Source organism: Macaca mulatta, chromosome 1, assembly GCF_049350105.2.
Source record: "Macaca mulatta isolate MMU2019108-1 chromosome 1, T2T-MMU8v2.0, whole genome shotgun sequence".
Taxonomy (NCBI): domain Eukaryota; kingdom Metazoa; phylum Chordata; class Mammalia; order Primates; family Cercopithecidae; genus Macaca; species Macaca mulatta.
This window is the reverse complement of record NC_133406.1, coordinates 202941402-202961050: the sequence shown is the minus strand read 5'-3', so window position 1 is coordinate 202961050 and position 19649 is coordinate 202941402. Positions and strand designations below refer to the sequence as shown.

At 43.4% G+C, this 19649-nt stretch overlaps 1 protein-coding gene across 3 annotated transcripts in view; it reads right to left on the bottom strand.

The window, feature by feature from the left end:
• MTF1 (metal regulatory transcription factor 1) overlaps window positions 1–19649 on the bottom strand; it is a 51195-nt gene that overhangs the window by 15576 nt on the left and 15970 nt on the right. For all 3 annotated transcript variants that reach the window (XM_015135552.3, NM_001257795.1, XM_077994131.1), the window contains 5 exon segments: window positions 12781–13019; window positions 11174–11305; window positions 7859–7932; window positions 7261–7397; window positions 4030–4107 (listed from right to left, as the gene is read on the bottom strand). In XM_015135552.3, coding sequence (XP_014991038.1) covers window positions 4030–4107; window positions 7261–7397; window positions 7859–7932; window positions 11174–11305; window positions 12781–13019 — 660 coding nt within the window.

Below are 19649 nucleotides of genomic sequence, written 5' to 3'. Positions count from 1 at the left end.
ATAGTGGTTGTCTGCAGGGAGAGATCATAGCTTTTGGGGGTATGTAGTATGGGGGCCTCTGGGGTGCTGGGAATGTTCTTTCGTTTGTTTGTTTTATTTTGTTTTGTTTTGAGATGGAGTTTCCCTCTTGTCGCCCAGGCTGGAGTGCGATGGCACGATTTCAGCTCACTGCAACCTCTGCCTCCAGGGTTCAAGCGATTCTCTTGCCTCAGCTTCCCAAGTAGCTGGGATTACAGGCACCTGCCACCACGCCTGGCTAATTTTTGTATTTTTAGTAGAGACGGAGTTTAGCCATGTTGGCCAAGCTGGTCTCGAACTCCTGACCTCAGGTGATCCGCCCACCTCAAACTCCCAAAGTGTTGGGATTACAGGCGTAAACCACCATGCCTGGCTGGGAATGTTCTTTTTGATTGGGGTGCTGGTTACATGGGTGGGATGAATTGTGATGATTCATCAAGCTATACATTTATAATACATGTGCTTTTCTGTATGTGTATTGTACTACAATAAAAAGTTTGTGGCCGGGTGCGGTGGCTCAAGCCTGTAATCCCAGCACTTTGGGAGGCCGAGACGGGCGGATCACGACGTCAGGAGTTCGAGACCATCCTGGCTAACACGGTGAAACCCCGTCTCTACTAAAAAATACAAAAAACTAGCCGGGCGAGGTGGTGGGCGCCTGTAGTCCCAGCTACTCGGGAGGCTGAGGCAGGAGAATGGCGTAAAAACCCGGGAGGCGGAGCTTGCAATGAGCTGAGATCCGGCCACTGCACTCCAGCCTGGGCGACACAGCAAGACTCCGTCTCAAAAAAAAAAAAAAAAAAAAAAGTTTGTTAAAATTTAAAAAAAGGAAAATGCTGAAGCCCCCGCCAAGCTTGAGGGCAAAAACGCTGGGATCAGAGTGTGTAGGAACAACTTTCACAAGTAGAGAAGACAAGAACAGGCTGAGCTTTCCAGGCCTGGAGCAAGGAGCAAAGAGCAAAGAAGAGGAGAATACAGGTAGCTGTCTGGGACTAGGATGGAGGATCCTGGAGCTGAGCAGCCAAAACGCTTCGAGAAGGCCATGCTCTAGCACCTTCAACCCTCCTCTAACAAAAGATCTGAGCGAACCAAAGTTCATTTCTAGGACATGCATACAAATGGGCTGCTCAGAAACCCATAAAATCATTATCTCATATAAATTTACTATTTGATTTTAACAAGTCCTGATTCTTTTTTTTTTTTTTTTTGAGACAGGGTCTTGCTCTGTTGCCCAGGCTGGAATGCAGTGGTATGATCATGGCTCACTCCAGGGCTCAAACAATCCTCTTGCCTCAGCCTGCCAAATAGCTGGGACCACACCAGCTAATATTTTACTTTTACTAGAGATGAGGTCTCACTGTGCTGCCCAGATTGGTCTCAAACTCCTGGGCTCAAGCCATCCGCCCACCTCTGCTTCCCAAAGTGCTGGGATTACAGGCATGAGCCACTGCACATGTCCCTAATTTTTTTTTTCAAGCAAAGAAAAATTAATGCTATTGCTTCAAGGAATTGTGGCCTTAATTTGAAAGGCTAAAATCAATTTCTACATCTGAGATAAACACTGGGTACCAGGAGCATAATCTATAATTAAACCCCAAGGGATAGTGCTTCTCTCTCTTGATTATATAAATTGTGATAGGAAAGGCTTCCCTTTTTTATAAGTACTTGGTGTCCCCTTATGCCAGGGTATTTTCCTGGTGACCCTAGGGCTCCAGAAAGCTCCATAGTTATATGTCATAGTCTTGGCCAGAGAATAGACTCCTAAGCTATTTAACACAGTTACATGTTAAAGGGATATTATTCCCAGAAATCTTAGGCTGGGTAGCTTAGAGGGCATCTAGGCCACCTAGTACAGAAATTTCTTTTAGAACATTAGTTGTGAAATAGGAATATGCATAAAAATCATATGATGTACCCATTTAATCTTTTTCTCTTTGTTCTTTAGATTAGTTCATTTATATTGATCGATCTTCAACTTAACTGATTCTTTCTTCTATCATTTCCAATCTGCTGTTAAGCCCCATCCAGTGAATTATTTCAGCTATATTTTTCCGTTTTAGATTTCCATTTGGTACATTTTTTACAGTTTCTATTCCTCTGCTGAGATTTCCTATTTGTTCAATAATTACAAGCATATCCTTTACGTCCTTGAGCATATAATAGCTCTTAAAAATCCTTGTCCCATAAAAAAATAAAAAATAAAAAAAATCCTTGCCTGTTAATTTAGCCTTGGCTGGGCTGCTTAAGAGTCTATCACACACATCCATGATGCAGGGTTCAGCCAGAGATTTGGAGGGAGTTTATACACAGAACTTGGGACTCCCCTTTAGTGACTCTTTCCTTTCCAGGTTACCTGCCTGGTTACTGTGGCCACTCTGAACTCTGTCCTCTGGTTATTCAAGCCAGTAATATTGACTTTTTATTAGTTTGGCTGCCTCGTTGGGTGCCAACTGGGGCTTGTCCAAGGTGGATAAGCCATAAAACTTGCAAGCCTACCCGATGCCTTTACTATCTTCCAAGTAATCCCTTCTTCCAAGGTTACCTCTGCTTGCTATTGGTTGCTCACCAGTGCCTTTCCACAGTAGTTTTTTATATTTTGTCTAGAATTTTCAGCTGTTTTCTACAGAAGAGTTGGTCTCATAACAACAACTCTGCCACTACCCGAAGGAGAATTACACCTTGTCATGTTTACATAAAAATGCAGATTCAGATGCCACGATCAGACATGCTGACTCAGCAGGCTTGGGGGAGGCACAAGAACCTACAACTTTAGAAGTGCTGTTGTTGACTCCACTAATCACACACTGAAAAAAACACTTTTTCACAGCATTCCTGAATCATTCAGTCTCTGTTCAAATACTTCCCATCACATTTATTCATTATGCACATAATCACAGAAAATCTAGCCTATATTTACTTACCAGGAAAAACAACAACAAAAAAACCCGAACTCAAAATTAGTGTTAGCAATACTGTAAAACTCTCACGTTCAACATGGAGGAGGCTGCATAAGCTCAGACTCAATGCACTGGTTTGTATGTTGCATCACGGAGCCATGGGAATGGCAGTCAAATTTCCTAACAGCTTGAAATCAAAGCAATCAGATTAAGATAAAGTGGGTTTGTCCTTTAGCAGATAGAGGACTGTATATGTGTAAGAGGTTTCTTCAAAAAGTTAATAAACTTAAAGAAGGGAAATTTTTTTCTCCCCATGGCAGAGAAAAAAATAAGTAAAATTAAAATTAAAAAGGAAAAAGGAAAAAGACCAAGCCAGGTCACATAGATAGGGTTTGAAAAAGTCCAGAAACTAGAATTCTGGTTATGTCTTACAGTACTAGACTTCCTCAAGGAAGTTCCTCAAGGACAAACTATACCAACATTTTTTACTACTATAAGCTCAGTACTGGCATAGTGCCTGGTCAATACATATTTGCTAAATGAGTAAAAAAAGAAATTTTCTGGGGCCAGGAGGTTACGAAGTGAGTGACCTGGGTCAAAAGGAATGAGGCCTCAGAGAGAACAGCCTCTCCTAATAGAACTCTTATCAGGAGGCCAGGCATGGTGGCTCATGCCTGTAATCCCAGCACTCTGGGAGGCCAAGGCAGGTGGATCACGAGGTCAGGAGATCGAGATCATCCTGGCTAACACAGTGAAACCCCGTCTCTATTTAAAATACAAAAAATTAGCAGGGCACGGTGGCGGGTGTCTGTAGTCCCAGTTACTCGGGAGGCTGAGGCAGGAGAATGGCGTGAACCCGGGAGGCAGAGCTTGCAGTGAGCCGAGATCGCGCCACTGCACTCCAGCCTGGGCGAAAGAGGGAGATTCCATCTCAAAAAAAAAAAAAGAAAAGAACTCTTATCAGGAGAAGAAGAAAAAAATCCTACATGGTCAGTAATTAAACACAATTAAACCTAGAAAACTTCAAAGACTGGCCTGCCTCAATTTTCCCACCAAAGGGAGTGCTTAATTCTTGCCCTTATTTTTCTAGCACTGGTATTACAGATACACTTACCGTACTGGAATTTTCTCGCAATTCAGAATCTGTGGACAGAAGGCTCAAGTCACTTAGACAAAGTGAGTGATTTGTATCCTGTAAAAGAGAAAAAATTCTAATTGAGTAACAAAAATCAGGATTTACAGTGGCATATCATGTAACAAAACACTTGATTACAAAGTCCCTAATGTTCCACGTGTCTACATGTGTTATCTGAAGAAGTTTAAGCCAACCAAAGCAAGGGCTAAGTGAATTAGTTAAATTTGTTTTAAATTATACTTTAAGTTGTAGGGTACATGTGCACAATGTGCAGGTTTGTTACATATGTATACACGTGCCATGTTGGTGTGTTGCACCCATTAACTCATCACTTACATTAAGTATATCTCCTAATGCTATCCCTCCCTGCTCCCCCCACCCCGTGAATTACTTAATTTTTTAAAATCCTGATATTCTTAGAAGAATATCTTACATTTCTTAAAAATTATTAATAAAGAGTTTTAGAGGCCGGGCATGGTGGCTCATGCCTGTAATCCCAGCAATCTGGGAGGCCAAGGCGGGTGGATCACGAGGTCAGGAAATTGAGACCAGCCTGGACAACATAGTGAAACCCCGTCTCTACTAAAAACACAAAGAATTAGCCAGGCGCAGTGGTGTGCGCCTGTAATCCCAGCTACTTGGGAGGCTGAGGCAGGAGAATCACTTGAACCCAGGAGGTGGAGGTTGCAGTAAGCCGAGAGCGGGCCACTGCACCCCAGCCCAGGTGACAGTGCGAGACTCCATCTCAAAAAAAAAAAGAGTTTTAGGCTGGGCGCGGTGGCTCAGGCCTGTAATCCCAGCACTTTGGGAGGCTGAGGCAGGTGGATCACGAGGTCAGGAGTTCGAGACCAGCCTGGCCAACATGGTGAAACCCCGTCTCTACTAAAACTACAAAAATTAGCCAGGTGTGGTGGCAGGCACCTGTAATCCCAGCTACTCAGGAGGCTGAGGCAGGAGAATCACTTGAACCTGGGCGGCAGAAGTTGCAGTGAGCCAAGATCATGCCACTAGTGGCACTCCAGCCTGGACAACAAGAGTGAGACTCTGTCTCAAAAAAGAAAAATAATAATAATAATAAAGAGTTTTAATATGATCTCATGACTAAGGCTCCAGAGTAACAAACCTATAATAATGTGAAATTAATACTATCTGTATACCTGGTCTCATCATTTACAGTGATTTCACATGACCTCATTTGCCATTCATGTAAACCTTGGAAGTATTATTCTATATCCCTGTTTTTTATTCTTTTTGTAACAAATTGCCACAAACTTATATTCCCATTTTAAATATGAGAAAACTGATGCTCAGACAGTGGGAATGAAGTGCCCCAAAACACACAGCTAATTAGCAGAAGACAAATCTGGTGCTTCTGACTGAAAAGTAAATGGTCCTTCCACCACTGTGTTTCCCACATGGGCACCAAAGGGCTCCTTACTCAGAGTGGTACCTGGGATTTAGAATTCAAATTCCACTGCCCAGGCTAAGGGAACTCTGGAGTCCCAGAACGCCAGTCACAATTCACACTTTAGGTGGTAGCCCTGCTTACCTAGGATACTCCTATTCATGCACACACTCAACAAACATTCGTAATGCATCTGCTATGCATAAACACTGTTCCAGGCCCAGGGACACAATAATGAACAAACTAAAGTCCTGCCCCCATAGAGCTTACGTTCTAGTGGAGAGAGAGGACAAAAAACAAATAACTATACAGTGTGCGACAGGGTAAGAGAGGATAAGTGTTATGGAGAGTAAGGGTAGTAGGGAACTCTGGGATAGGAGTTTCTCTTTCACTGGGTGGTTAGGGAAGCTCTCTTAGGTAAGTGGCATTTGAGTAGAGAGTGAAGGAAAGAGGGTATCAACCATGCACATATCTAGAGAAGATGTTCCAAGCAGAGGGTACAGCAAGTATAAAGGCCTAGGGGCAGGAGTGGGCACTCCTTGGTTCAAGAAACCACAAAGAGGACCATATGGCTGAAATGAGAGGAAGAAAAGTAGGCTGGGCGCAGTGGCTCACACCTGTAATCCCAGCGCTTTGGGAGGCCAAGGTAGATAGATCACTTAAGCTCAGGAGTGCAAGACCAGCCTAGGTAACATGGTGAAGACCCTATCTCTACAAAAAATACAAAAAAAAATACCCGGGCGTGGTGGTGCATGCCTGTGGTCCCAGCTATTCGGGAGGATCCCTGAGCCAGGGAGGTGGAGGTCACAGTGAGCAGAGATTGCAGCACTGCACTCCAGCCTACATGACAGAGCAAGACGCTGTTTCAAATAAAATGAAAAATAAAATAATACAATACAATACAATACAATACGATACATAAAAAATAAAATAAAATAAAATAAAATAAAAAGAGAGGTAGATGAGATCAGAGAGGCAACCAGGCCAGAATGTGTAGGGCCCTGTAGCCTACTATAAAGACTCTGACTTTTACTTCAAGTGATACATACAAGAAGCTACTGGAGTCCAGGTGGGGTGGCTCATACCTGTAATCCCAGCACACTGGGAGGTTGAGACAGGAGGCGGGGGCGGGGGTGGGGGTGGGGAAAGGGAAAGACTGCTTGGACCTCGTCTCTATGTTAAAATAATTTTTAAAAATCTATGAAAATAAATAAAAATTTAAAAAGCTACTGAGGGTTATGAGCAGACGACAGACATTATCTGCTGTATAGTTCAGAAAGATCTCTCTGGCTAATATATGTAGAACAGTCTGTTGTGGAGTAGACAGAAGAGGGGGAAAAGGTCCTAAGAAGCTCACTTAACAGGTTATTGCAATAATCCGGGCAAAAAGACAATAGTAGACTGAATAAAGTAATCAGAAGAAGTGATAGTATTCTAGATAAATTATCAAGGATGAGCTGGCAGACTTTGCTGGTGGATGTGGAGTGTGAGGGGAAAAAGAGTCAAGAATGACTATAAGATTTTTGGCCTCTGCCACTAGAAAACCAGAGCTGCCATTTACCAAGATGAGGAAGACTGCAGGAAGAACAGGTTTGAACATGTTAAGTTTGACAAGAGTAGATGATATCTGGGTGGAGATGTTGAGTAGGTGGTAAAATACACAAGTCAAGACACTGATCTTGACCCTGACTTCTTCCCTTTCACTAACAGATATACAGAGAAGACATTTTAACCTTTGATTGTGATACACAAACAACTGCTGATGTTCTGTGGTACCCTGATCAAGAGACAAAAACACTACACACCTCTGATCCATTGTGTTGTGTAAGTGTACTGTATGAGGGTCCTTTGTTATCATGACCTTTCATGTGACTTTTGAGACTGTATTGAGTGCTGAATGTTTTCTCACAGCCATTACTGGGGCAGAAGAAGGGTCTTTCACCTGCAAGAATAACAAAGTCGTGTTAATTTACCATAAAGTCATTTCACTGGATGAAGAAATCTACCTTTCCCTAACAGAGGTATTTTTAAGAAACTTTGGCTAACAGTTGTTAAAACTTGAATAAATTACACATTAATCATCTCAGTCCTAAAACTCAATGCAGAGCAAAGCACTGGGAATGACTGCTGCTGGGAAGTTTAAAGAGAAGATTTGTTTCTCACAGATTGTTTTTTTTAGAGTGTCTCTGTATTGGTTTCATTTCTTAAGGTTGAACACCTGAGGTCCGCCTCTGACAGAAACCCAAACATTCTAGGTAAGGCTGAGCTAATTAGGCTCACCTGAATATATATAGACTCTTATGTCTCTTTATATCCACCTAGCTCTACAGGTCTCAATGGAAAACTGATAGTTACAGGCTTGATGAATGTTAAAATAAAAAATAAAAATTGGCCTAAACTCACCAGTATGTGTACGAACGTGAGTTTTAAGGTGGTGACTTGCTGCAAATGCTTTTCCACAGCCATCGTGATCGCACCTAAATTTGTTAAGCAAAGAGAAACAGGAGTCATTAGCTAATAGACCTTTACCCTGAACATCTTTTTTTTTTTTTTTTTTTTTGAAACCAAGTCTTGCTCTGTCCCCCAGGCTGGAGTGCAGTGGCACAATCTCGGCTCCCCGCAAGCTCTGCCTCCTGGGTTCACACCATTCTCCTGACTCAGCCTCCCGAGTAGCTGGGACTACAGGCACCCAACCACCACGCCTGGCTAATTTTTTTGTATTTTTAGCAGAGACAAGGTTTCACCATGTTAGCCAGGATGGTCTCGATCTCCTGACCTTGTGATCTGCCCACCCTGGCCTCCCAAAGTGCTGGGATTACAGGCGTGAGCCAACGCACCTGGCCTCTGAACATCTCTTATAAATATAAACTAAAACAAATATTCAGAACACTAAGATCAGATCAATGACACTGGTTTTAGAGAATGGGAATGATGAGAGGTCTTTGAAAAAGTAAGGTGGCATATCTGGGATCAGAGGGAACCGAGAGCCCAGGATAAGTATTTCTTGCCCTACAGGTAAGGCCCATGTTGAGAGCCCTGACAACAAAAGTCTTTTGATGAATTACTTAAAAGACCTCTATTGACAGTGACAGTCCATATGAAAAATCTGCCAGTGGAACATTAGGAATATCAAGAGTGAGCAAAGTGGCTCTCAAATATGCACATGGCGCCGGGCGCGGTGGCTCAAGCCTGTAATCCCAGCACTTTGGGAGGCCGAGACGGGCGGATCACGAGGTCGGGAGATCGAGACCATCCTGGCTAACATGGTGAAACCCCGTCTCTACTAAAAAACACAAAAAACTAGCCGGGCGAGGTGGCGGGCGCCTGTAGTCCCAGCTACTGGGGAGGCTGAGGCAGGAGAATGGCGGGAACCCGGGAGGCGGAGCTTGCAGTGAGCTGAGATCCGGCCACTGCACTCCAGCCTGGGAGGCAGAGCGAGACTCCGTCGCAAAAAAAAAAAAAAAAAAAAAAAAAAAAAAATATGCACATGGCTTGAAATATAAGAACAAAATCAATCAGAAGACAGGCTCAAGTAACTTATCTATAATCTTGTGTGTCGAGATCTACTTCATTCTCTTTTACTCTTGATAACCAAAGCTAAAAGGAATCTTTCCCTCCTCAGAACTCCTAAGGCATTTCTTTACATTTCTTTTATGGCACCTCTCATTTCCAATCTTATTTTCTCTGTAGATACATCTGGTATCTGCTTTCCTAGAGTGTAAACTACTTGAGTACAGGATCCACGTAGCTCTTTCTGTAGCTCCTGCACATAGCAGACATTCCTTAATTACTTATATGAATGAATGCATTTTCTTATAAACCAAAATATTTTATTTCTTTAAATAGAAAGCTTCTCTACAGCATTTTCATTTTTAATTACATATAATCATCTTCATGTCTAAAGTCTCACTGAATATTCAAGAAAAATGCAGTTTTAATCATCACAAAGAGAAATGCATGTGACTGGATAGCAATCAGAGTCCTCTCAGCAGCCTACGGGGTGGAGATGGGGAGGGAATAATCTAAGTTTCACAGCATCCATCTGTAGAGTAACCAATTACAATCTAACTACTCTTGCCCTTAAAGGGATCATGACTCAGGAATACATTTGTAACTTAAAAACACAATTCCTTTTTTTTTTCTGAGACATGATCTCTCTCTGTTGCCCAGGCTGGAGTGTAGTGGCATAACCACAGCTGACTACAGCCTTGGCCTCCCTGGCTCAAGCGATCCTCCCACCTCAGCCTCCTAAATAGCTGGGACCACAGGCATGCCCCACCACTCCCAACTAATTTTAAAATTTTTTGTACAGTTGGGATCTCACCGTGTTGCCCAAGCTGGTCTCAAACTCCTGGGCTCAAGTGATCCTCCCATCTCAGTCTCTCAAAGTGCTGGGATTACAGACATAAGCCACCACGCCCAGCTCACAATTACATTTGATTGGCATCTAAGAGTTGACTGTCCCTAAGACTTTTTGTTTCTAAGTACTCTGATAAAATGAGTGGTTTAAGAAGGAACGGGTAGCATATTTAATGCCTTGAATATAACTGTGATATCCCCTGACAAAATTCAAATACATTATTATTTTTATTTATTTATGTTTTTTTGAGAGAGTCTCACTCCGTCACCCAGGCTGGAGTGCAATGGCACAATCTCGGTTCACCAGATTGCGGTGGAGAACCTCCGCCTCTCTGGTTCTAGCAATTCTCCTGCCTCAGCCTCCAGAATAGCTGGGACTATAGGCACGTGCCACCACACCTGGCTGATTTTTGTAGTTTTAGTACAGATGGGGTCTCCCCATGTTGGCCAGGCTGGTCTTAAACTCCTAACCTCAAGTGATCCACCTGCCTCGGCCTCCCAAAGTGCTGGAATTACAGGCGTGAGCCACCATGCCCAGCCTCAAAGACATTGTTTATGGGCAGTTTTCAGCAATACATCTATCTATATTACATTTAGGGGAAATCCTTACAAACTGATTATCTCATTTAAAATGTCATATAATCATCCCAAAGCTGAGTTTGAACACCTATTAAATGCCCAGAATCATGTTATATACTATGAGCAGAGAAAAAAGTAGATAACCAAAGTCCCTCCTTCAAGTTTATAGTACGTGTATCTATTTGATATACATATGTTGACATATATGAATAAAAATGGATGCTCCTATATGTTTGTGTATACACACGAGATATTATTACAAAGCAATAACTTGAACAAGTAACAACTGCACCACTAAGCTAAGCATCCCTACCTCTCATTTCCTCTCTTGTCTCCTCATCCCCTCCCCTCCTTGATTCTTAGGTATCCCTCCTCTGGGCTGAAAGCACTTTGGCCATTTGCAGCCTCAGACATTATCCACAAATTTTGTGGGTTTTTTGTCACCAGACAAAGGTTCTTAAGAAGAAGGCCTGCTTTTGAGTAATTCTCTAGCACTAACAAAAGTACCTACCACATAAGTGAGTTTCAACAAATGCTTCTTGGAAATAAATGGAAACAATGAGGCAGAAAGGCCATCATCCACAGAGTAAGGATGTTCCTGGACTCCACCAGCACCCCTCTAATCTGCAGTGGTTGGTTACAGCTATCCTGGGGTGAGTTAACGCTGCCAAAGAAAGAGCTAGTAAAGGGAGTTTTCTTTCTCTTTTGAAAAATTTCAAAGTGTATCAAGACCCCCAGCTGAAACCCGGTCAGTGACAAATAGCAAACAGTAAGACCTACCGAAATGGCTTTTCCCCTGTATGGGTTCGAATGTGCTTCCTCAGATCACTGAGTGTGGTGAAGTATTTGCTGCAGCCTTCAGATTCACAGTTAAACGTTTTCCCTGTGTGAAGCCTCTGATGTGCTTTCAGCCTGCAAAATATTCCAGAGAAATTCCCTTTGTCATAAAATTCTTTTTTTTTTTTTTTTTTTTTTTTTGAGATGGAGTTTCGCTCGTGTCGCCCAGGCTGGAGTGCAATGGCACAGTCTCAGCTCACTGCAACCTCCTCCTCCTGGGTTCAAGCGATTCTCCTGCCTCAGCCTCCCAAGTAGATGGGATTATAGGAGCCCACCACCACGCCGGCTAATATTTGTATTTTTAGTACAGATGGGTTTCACAGTGTTGGCCAGGCTGGTCTCGAACTCCTGACCTCAGGTGATCCACCTGCCTCGGGCCTCCCAAAGTGCTGGGATAACAGGCGTGAGCCACCGTGCCCGGCCTCCCTTTGTCATAAAGTTCTACAGAGCCTCCCTATGCCAGTTTAATGTGCTTCAGGATCAAGTGTGTAAGAATTCTATACCCATAACATATTAGTATCCAACATATTTTGCCCCAAAAGAAATGCAGAGAATAGCATAGTGATATGAGTGTGACTCTGGAGACTGACTTCCTGGGATTCAAATTCTGACCCCACATCCTGCTTGGATGGGGAAACCTGAGCTAGTTATAGAACCCCTCTGTGCTTCCACTTACTTATCAGCTGCTATGGGGACTAGCACTTAGAATCATGCCTAGCACACAGTGAGTACTTTTTAAGTGTTAGCTATTGTTATTTCTATTACTTTATACTCAATACTAAAGACTATTAAGTCTCCTGATACAAACATGAAAAAGAGAATTGGCTACTGAATGGGCCACTCCCCATTTCTCAGGATAGAAAAGTCCTTCAAGCTGAGGTAGGACAGAAGCCTTAGTACAAAGATCCTGAGCCATGGGGAGATAGTACTCTATGCCAAGCACTGAAATGCCCAGGCCAGAATGCTGCTCCATGAGATGCAAATCTAAATACAAACGTACTGTCGCTTCTAACCAGCCCAAGATACGTTCATCTTTAAGTAACAAGTTTCTAAGGCCGGGAGCCGTGGCTCACACCTGTAATCCCAGCACTTTGGGAAGCCAAGGCGGGTGGATCACGAGGTCAGGAGATCGAGACCATCCTGACTAACATGGTGAAACCCTGGCTCTACTAAAAATACAAAAAATTAGCCGGGCTTGGTAGTGGGCGCCTATAGTCCCAGCTACTCGGGAGGCTGAGGCAGGAGAATGGCATGAACCTGGGAGGCGGAGTTTGCAGTAAACTGAGATTGCACCACTGCACTCCAGCCTGGGCGACAAAGCGAGACTCCATCTCAAAAAAAAAAAAAAGTAACAAGTTTCTCTAATGCATTTTTTAAATTTTTTCTTTCATTTTCTGAGATCTGGCAGAAAGGAATTTTACATAGTTGAACACAGCTGCGGTCTTTTAAAGCCCTGAAAGTGAATAACTCTCCCCTGCAAGGAGAAAGAGCCCTGCAGTCACAACAAGGTCAAGGTCAGAAGCTGGCAGAGCAACGGAGATGAGGCTGACCTGTACAGTGTGTTGAATGCCTTCTCACAGCCCTGCACGTCGCACTCAAATGGCTTTTCCTTCGTGTGCACTCGCACGTGGATCCTGAGGCTGTAAGAGGTAAGGAAGGCTTTGCCACAGCCCTCCTGATTACAGACAAAGGTGTACTCTCCTCGGTGAGTCTTCTGGTGGGTTCGCAGGTTGCCTGCTGTGCTGTAGGTGCGGGGACAGCCCTCAAAGGTACACTGGTACCGCTTTACCTGGCAGACAGAAGACACCTCATCAACAGGACAAAAGAGCTGCACAGGGCTTAACTTTCCGACCCAGAGCTCAGCTCCCAAGAGACGTTGTAGACAATACAAATGGGTTTTCATCATAAACACAGAAAACAGCCTCTAGCAGCAAAGCGGAAAAACCTTATTGTTGATCAAATCATACCTGGACAACACATAATGATTTATGGGGAAGAAATAAGTCTATATGTATATGAATATTCTAAATGAATATAAGAGTGTTTTCAGACTCTATATACATCTATGCACTAAAAGTACACTATACTGTTACAGCTACCTGTATTCAAATAAGATCTGAACTTATTTTAAGGCTTGACTAAACACCCTGACCTCCAGAACTACAACTTGATAGACCAATATTAAATTGAGTTTAAAACATCTTGAAATTTACATACTTAACCATCAAACATATTTCCCTAGATCATTTCCACTGCATATTTTCAAGCCTACAAAATGACAACATATTGCAAATTTCTTGGAAGATTTGGTGATGTGATAATTCTTAAACTGCCAATCTCTTGTTTCCTTTCACCATCAAACTTCTTGAAAGGCGAGTCAATTATTCACCTCATGGTAGAAGGTTAAGAAAAAAAAAAAAAGCTGCTTCTCTGACAAATACCGAACGGCAGATGACTCTAGTGCAGTGGAGGGCCTGGAATGGGAGGCCCAGCAGCTTCACCAGAGACTTTGGCAGGGATATTGGGGCCAGGGTCATGGCTGTGGTTGGCCAGGAGCCAGGGCTGAGGCCATGGAGCTCTCAGAGGCAAGGCTGAGAACAAGGAGTGGATGCACATCACCAAGCTGGGCTGCCTGGTCCAGGACACAAAGATCATGTCCCTGGAGAAGATCTAGCTCTTCTCCCTGCCCATCAAGGAGTCTGAGATCATTGACTTTTTGCTGGGGTCACCTCTCAGGGATGAGGTTTTGAAGACTACACCTCTGCAAAAGCAGACCCGCACTGGCCAGTACACCAGGTTCAAGGCCATCGGGGACTACAGAGGCCACATCAGTCTGGATGTTCAGTGCTCCAAGGAGGTTGCCAATGCTATCCAAGGGGCCATGATCCTGGCCAAGCTCTCCACTGTTCCTGTTTGGAGAGGCCACTGGGGGAACAAGATCAGCAAGCCCCATGCTGTCCCTTGCAAGGTGACAGGCTGCTGTGGCTCTGTGCTGGTATACCTTATCCCTCCCCCACCCCACCTGAGGCACTGGCATCATCTTGGCCCCTGTGCCCAGGAAACTGCTGCTGATGGCTGGTACTGACAACTGCTATACCTCCGCCAGGGGCTGCACTGCTACCCTGGACAACTTCACCAAAGCCACCCTTTAGGCCACCTCTAAGACCTATAGCTACCTGACCCCGATCACTGGAAAAAGACTGTATTTACCAAGTCTCCCTATCAGAAATTCACTGACCACCTCACCAAGACCCACACCACAGTCTCTGTGCACAGGACCCAGGCTCCAACTGTGGCTATAACACAGGGATTTTACACAAGAAAAATAAAGTGAATTGAGAAGAAGGAGGAGAAGGGGAAGGAGAGGAAGAGGGAGAGGAAGAGGGAGAGGAAGAGGAAGAGGAAGAGGAAGAGGAAGAAGTCAGGGTGTGGTGGCTCATGCTTGTAATCCCATCACTTTAAGAGGCCAAGGCAGGAGGATCACTTGAGGCCACGATTTCGAGACAACCTGGGCAACACAGCAAGACCCTGTCTCTACTAAAAACAAAGAAAACCACAAAATCAGCTGAGCATGGTGACATGCGCCTACAGTCCCAGCTATTTGGGAAGCTGAGGTAAGATTGCTTGAGCCCAGGAGTTCAAGGTTACAGTGAGCTATGATTGCTACTGCACTCCAGCCTGGTGAACAGAACTGGACCTGACCTCAAAAAAGAAAAAAAAAGAGGGAAGAAAAAGTAGATAAACAATAATAAGGCCGGGCGCGGTGGCTCAAGCCTGTAATCCCAGCACTTTGGGAGGCCGAGACGGGCGGATCACGAGGTCAGCAGATCGAGACCATCCTGGCTAACACGGTGAAACCCCATCTCTACTAAAAAATACAAAAAAAAAAACTAGCCGGGTGAGGTGGCGGGCGCCTGTAGTCCCAGCTACTCAGGAGGCTGAGGCAGGAGAATGGCGTGAACCCGGGAGGCGGAGCTTGCAGTGAGCTGAGATCCGGCCACTGCACTCCAGCTGGGGCGACAGAGCGAGACTCCGTCTCAAAAAAACAAACAAACAAACAAACAAAAAAAAACAATAATAAAAATAAAAGTATTAATAAAGAAAATCCCAGCCTGGGCAGCATGGCAAAACCTCATCTCTACAAAAAACACAAAAGTTAGCCAGGCGTGGTGGCATATGCCTACAGTCCCAGCACTTAGGAGGCTGAGGTGGGAAGATCACTTGAGCCTGGGAGGCTGAGGCTGCAGTGAGCTGTGATCACACCACTGGACTCCAGCCTAGGTGACAGAAAAAATAATAATAACATTTTGGGCTGATTTAGAAAAGAAATAAAAGAAAAAAATTTTTTTAAATTAAAAAATGGCAGTTGACATGTGTGCCTCCATTTCCATTAATGCCCACGTATTTCTTAACCAGTTGGCAAGATGGCTTCACTGTATGAAATTATTCTCTTAACTTCCCGGTAGTCTAATTCTTTCGTCCTTCCCTATTTTCCTCGACTATTTGCAAACATACCTCATTGATCATGTCCTCAATGTCTGAAAACTTGTCCTTCACAACATAGTAATGCCTTGGGGTACTCTTTAACTCCTTCTCTGAGACACTTCTTTCCCTTTACCCCTAAGCGTAGGTGTAGTGATTCCAAATTTTGTCTCTCATCTCCCAAACATTCCTCATATCTATACTGATGCAGTAGAAGCACTAGACTTGGCAGCAGAAGACTGAATTCTGGCACTTTTGTTCAACATATATATGTGTGTGTGTGTATATATAGGTATGTATATGTATATGTGTGTGTGTGTGTGTGTGTATATATATATTTTTTATTTTTTGAGACAGAGCAATGAAGAACAATGATGTTACCGGAGCTAAAGGAAAAAGGGTCTCAAGGAAACATGATCAACATGTTAAATGTCAGAGAAAATAAGGAAGGTAAAGACTGGGGAAGTGACTGGATCCAGCAGCTAGGAATTCACTAATGACTTAGCAAGACTAGTTTCAGCAGACTACTGGGATCAGGGTCCAGATGCAGGTGACTGAATGAAAGGTAAAGTGGAGGTAGAGGCTAGAGATGAAGTACAGCAGCACAAGTGAACTCCTGAGTTGATAAAGTTTTTTTGTTTTTGTTTTTAAGACACAGGGTCTTTGTTGCCCAGGCTGGAGTGCAGTGGTGTATTCATAGCTCACCGTAACTTTAAACTCCTGGGCTCAAGTGACCCTCCCTCCTCATCCTCCATAGTAGCTGGGACTACAGGCACATGCCACCACACCCAGATAAGTTTTAAATGTTTTGCTGTGTTGCCCAGGTTGGTCTGGAACTCCTGGCCCCAAGCAATCCTCCTGCCTCAGCATTCCAAAGCGATGGGACTACAGGCTTGAGCCACCACACCTGGCCTGGTTTTTTTTTTTTAAAGTAAGTCAGTTCTTGAACATATTTGGGGGCAGAAAAGTCCTGGAAGAAGAAATTGAGGATTTAAGGAGGAAAATGAAGAAGAGAAACATTCAAAAGCTCGGGAGGAGGGGAAAGCCTCAGGTAGGAGAGGGACATTTCGTTTCAGAGAAGAGATCTGAGATAAGGATGAGTGTGACTCAAGGATGGACAAAGTTTTCTGTAAAGGGCTAAACAAAAACTAGTTTAGGCTTTGTGGGCCTTATGGTCTGTGTCACTAGTCACCTCTGCATGTTAAAGTAGCAACAGACAATACATAAATGAAACAGCAAGGCTCTGTTTCAAAAACGTTATTTATGGACACTAAAATTTGAATTTCATATATCATGATATACTCTTTTGATTTAAAAAAAATCATTTAAAAATGTAAAAACCATTCTTAGGCTTAAGGGCTGTGCAAAAACAAGTAACCAGATGGATCTGGCCTGTGGGCCACAGTTTGCTAACCTCTGAAACCTGTGGGAGTAGGGTAGTAGGGAGGGCCCCTACTCCTCCTGTCTCCCTTCCCACCCCTCCCCCACCTGTCCAACCCCCATCTGATCTTGTACAAGTCTTTAGGTTCCTTAGTCAAGTGCTCTCACCTGTTCATTGGGTTCTCTTTCCACTGCCACACAGGAGAAGCTCCATAAATATTTGTTAAACTGAATTCCTTATTGAACCACTAATCCAGGTATTCTTCTCATGTCTCAGGACCTAGCTTTGCAGTCATTTGTTGCCAGATTAAGTCTAAAACAGTTTTCCACATATTTCATCTCTGCTCAAATGATAAAAGTCCCAATTCCTTTGCCTAACATTCAAAGATCTTTCCAGGGCTTCTTCTGTCTTCTATCACATTACTTGGTAAGCAGCCAAACAGAAGACTCTGTCTAGGCCTACAAGCAACAGTACACTTTTACCCATTTGCAAGACTGATTCCTACTTCCCTGACTTTGTTCTCTCCTTCTCTGCTGGAAATGCCTAGATCCTTTCTTCTCTGCTTTTCTGAGTCCTTCTCTTCCTTTAACGCAAGCCTCAGGAACTCCAAGCTCCTTCACAATCACTCCACGTCTACATGACAGTACCCTTCTCTGAATGCCAGTAATATTTACTATACCACTCATCTGACACTTAGTTTATACTGTTCATTATCGTCTCATGCATATATTCTGACTTCCCATCAAGACTAAAAACCTCTTTAGTGCTGCCAGATAGAGAATTGAAAACGATCACTCACCACTAAGGAGAACTGGGACTGTGGATGCTGGGATAAAGGAGTCTGCATGTCTCAACCATAAAGCTTACAACAATGCTGAATGATAAGAGCAGAATTTCACTCTTAAGATGCTACAGCTGTTGATACCTTTTTACGTAACTGCAACAAATAATTAACTACCCCCTCCTGTCTCTCTGCCCCGCCAAACTCTGCTCCCATCCAGGTTTTTTCACTTGCACAATTCAGGCTTCCACTAAATGACCCTTCCTCTAGAAACTCTTCCTGATTGACCCTTCCTTCTATCCCAAACTAGAATAGGTATCCTAATTATAGGTTTTCAGGGCTTTCTGTAAAGCACATGACACAATTAAGATGCCATAATTACACGATTAAACCATTTACATCATTATGTTTCATGGTAGGCACAACAGTATCTGAAAAACAACAGGCACTAAATAAATATTTGTCCAATTAAATGAATGAATAGCTACTTCCCGGCTGGACTGTAAGCTCCATGAGAGCAGGGACCATGTTTATCCTGTTCACTGACACAACTTCCAGGACCAGCCTTGTGGAGAAGTGGTGCTTGATTTACATTTTTTGAATGAATGAACAAATGAACAAAACCAGTGGGACTGAAAAGGTAGTGACAAGGACAACAAGTGACATGTGACAAAGGAACAGTTTCAAGGAGAATGGTCAAGTAGGTCAAATGTAGCAGAGATGATTGATAAAATACCTCTTGGATTTAGCTGACTCACAAAGTCATAATTGCTTCAGCACAACTAGCTTCACTGGAGTGGTAGGAACAGAAGTGAGAATGTAAGACAATGAATATCAACTACACTTTCCAGAAACTTGGCTGAGGAGAGAGAGAAAGAGAGGGGGAGGGGATAGCAAGTTAGAAAAGGACACAGACTGGGAAAAGTATTTGTTTGATCTTTATTTATTGGTTGATGGATTGATCGACGGAACAGACGGAGTTTCTCCCTGTCACCTAGGCTGAATACAGTGGCATGATCTCAGCTCACTACAGCCTCAACCTCCTGGGCTCAAGCAGTCTTCCTACTTCAGCCTCTTGAGTAGCTAGGACTACAGGTATGTACCAACATGCCTGGCTAATTTTTGTATTTTTTGTAGAGTACGGGGTCTCACTGTGTTAAGCCAGGCTGGTCTGGAACTCCTGGCCTCAAATAAATTTCTCATCTCAGCCTCCCAAAGTGTTGGAATTACAGGCATGAGCCACCACACCCGACCTGAAAATATTTGTATTTAAAAGTGGGGGAGACAGTTCACTGTCAAAGCAAATGCCTGCTCCCCCCATAAAATGCTGAATAAACGAGTAATCGCTCGCCTCATTTGGAGGAAGAAGAAGTAGTCACTATTCTGTCTTTCAGAATCATTTTAAAATAGCACAAAATTTCACAAAAAGGGAAAACTAAACCTCCTCAAACTGGATCAGAGCAGGAAGTTGCAAAAAACGTGTAGGTTTTCATGGTTACATACAGGAGGTATTGCAACATTTGGAACATTTCAGTACAACTAAGGTTTATCATTCATACATCCTAAAAATTATGTTCCAGAAATTATACTGTCCTGGGTGCTAGGAATACCAAAAAAAAAAAAAAAAAAATTGTCCCTGCTCTCAAAGAGCTCAAAGTCAAATGAATCGAACAAGAACAATATGGTTTGAGAAGTTGTACTAACAGATATTCAGCATACTATGGGAATATATCAAAGAAACGTCTAACTTAGACTTCAATGACCTTAGAAAGGCT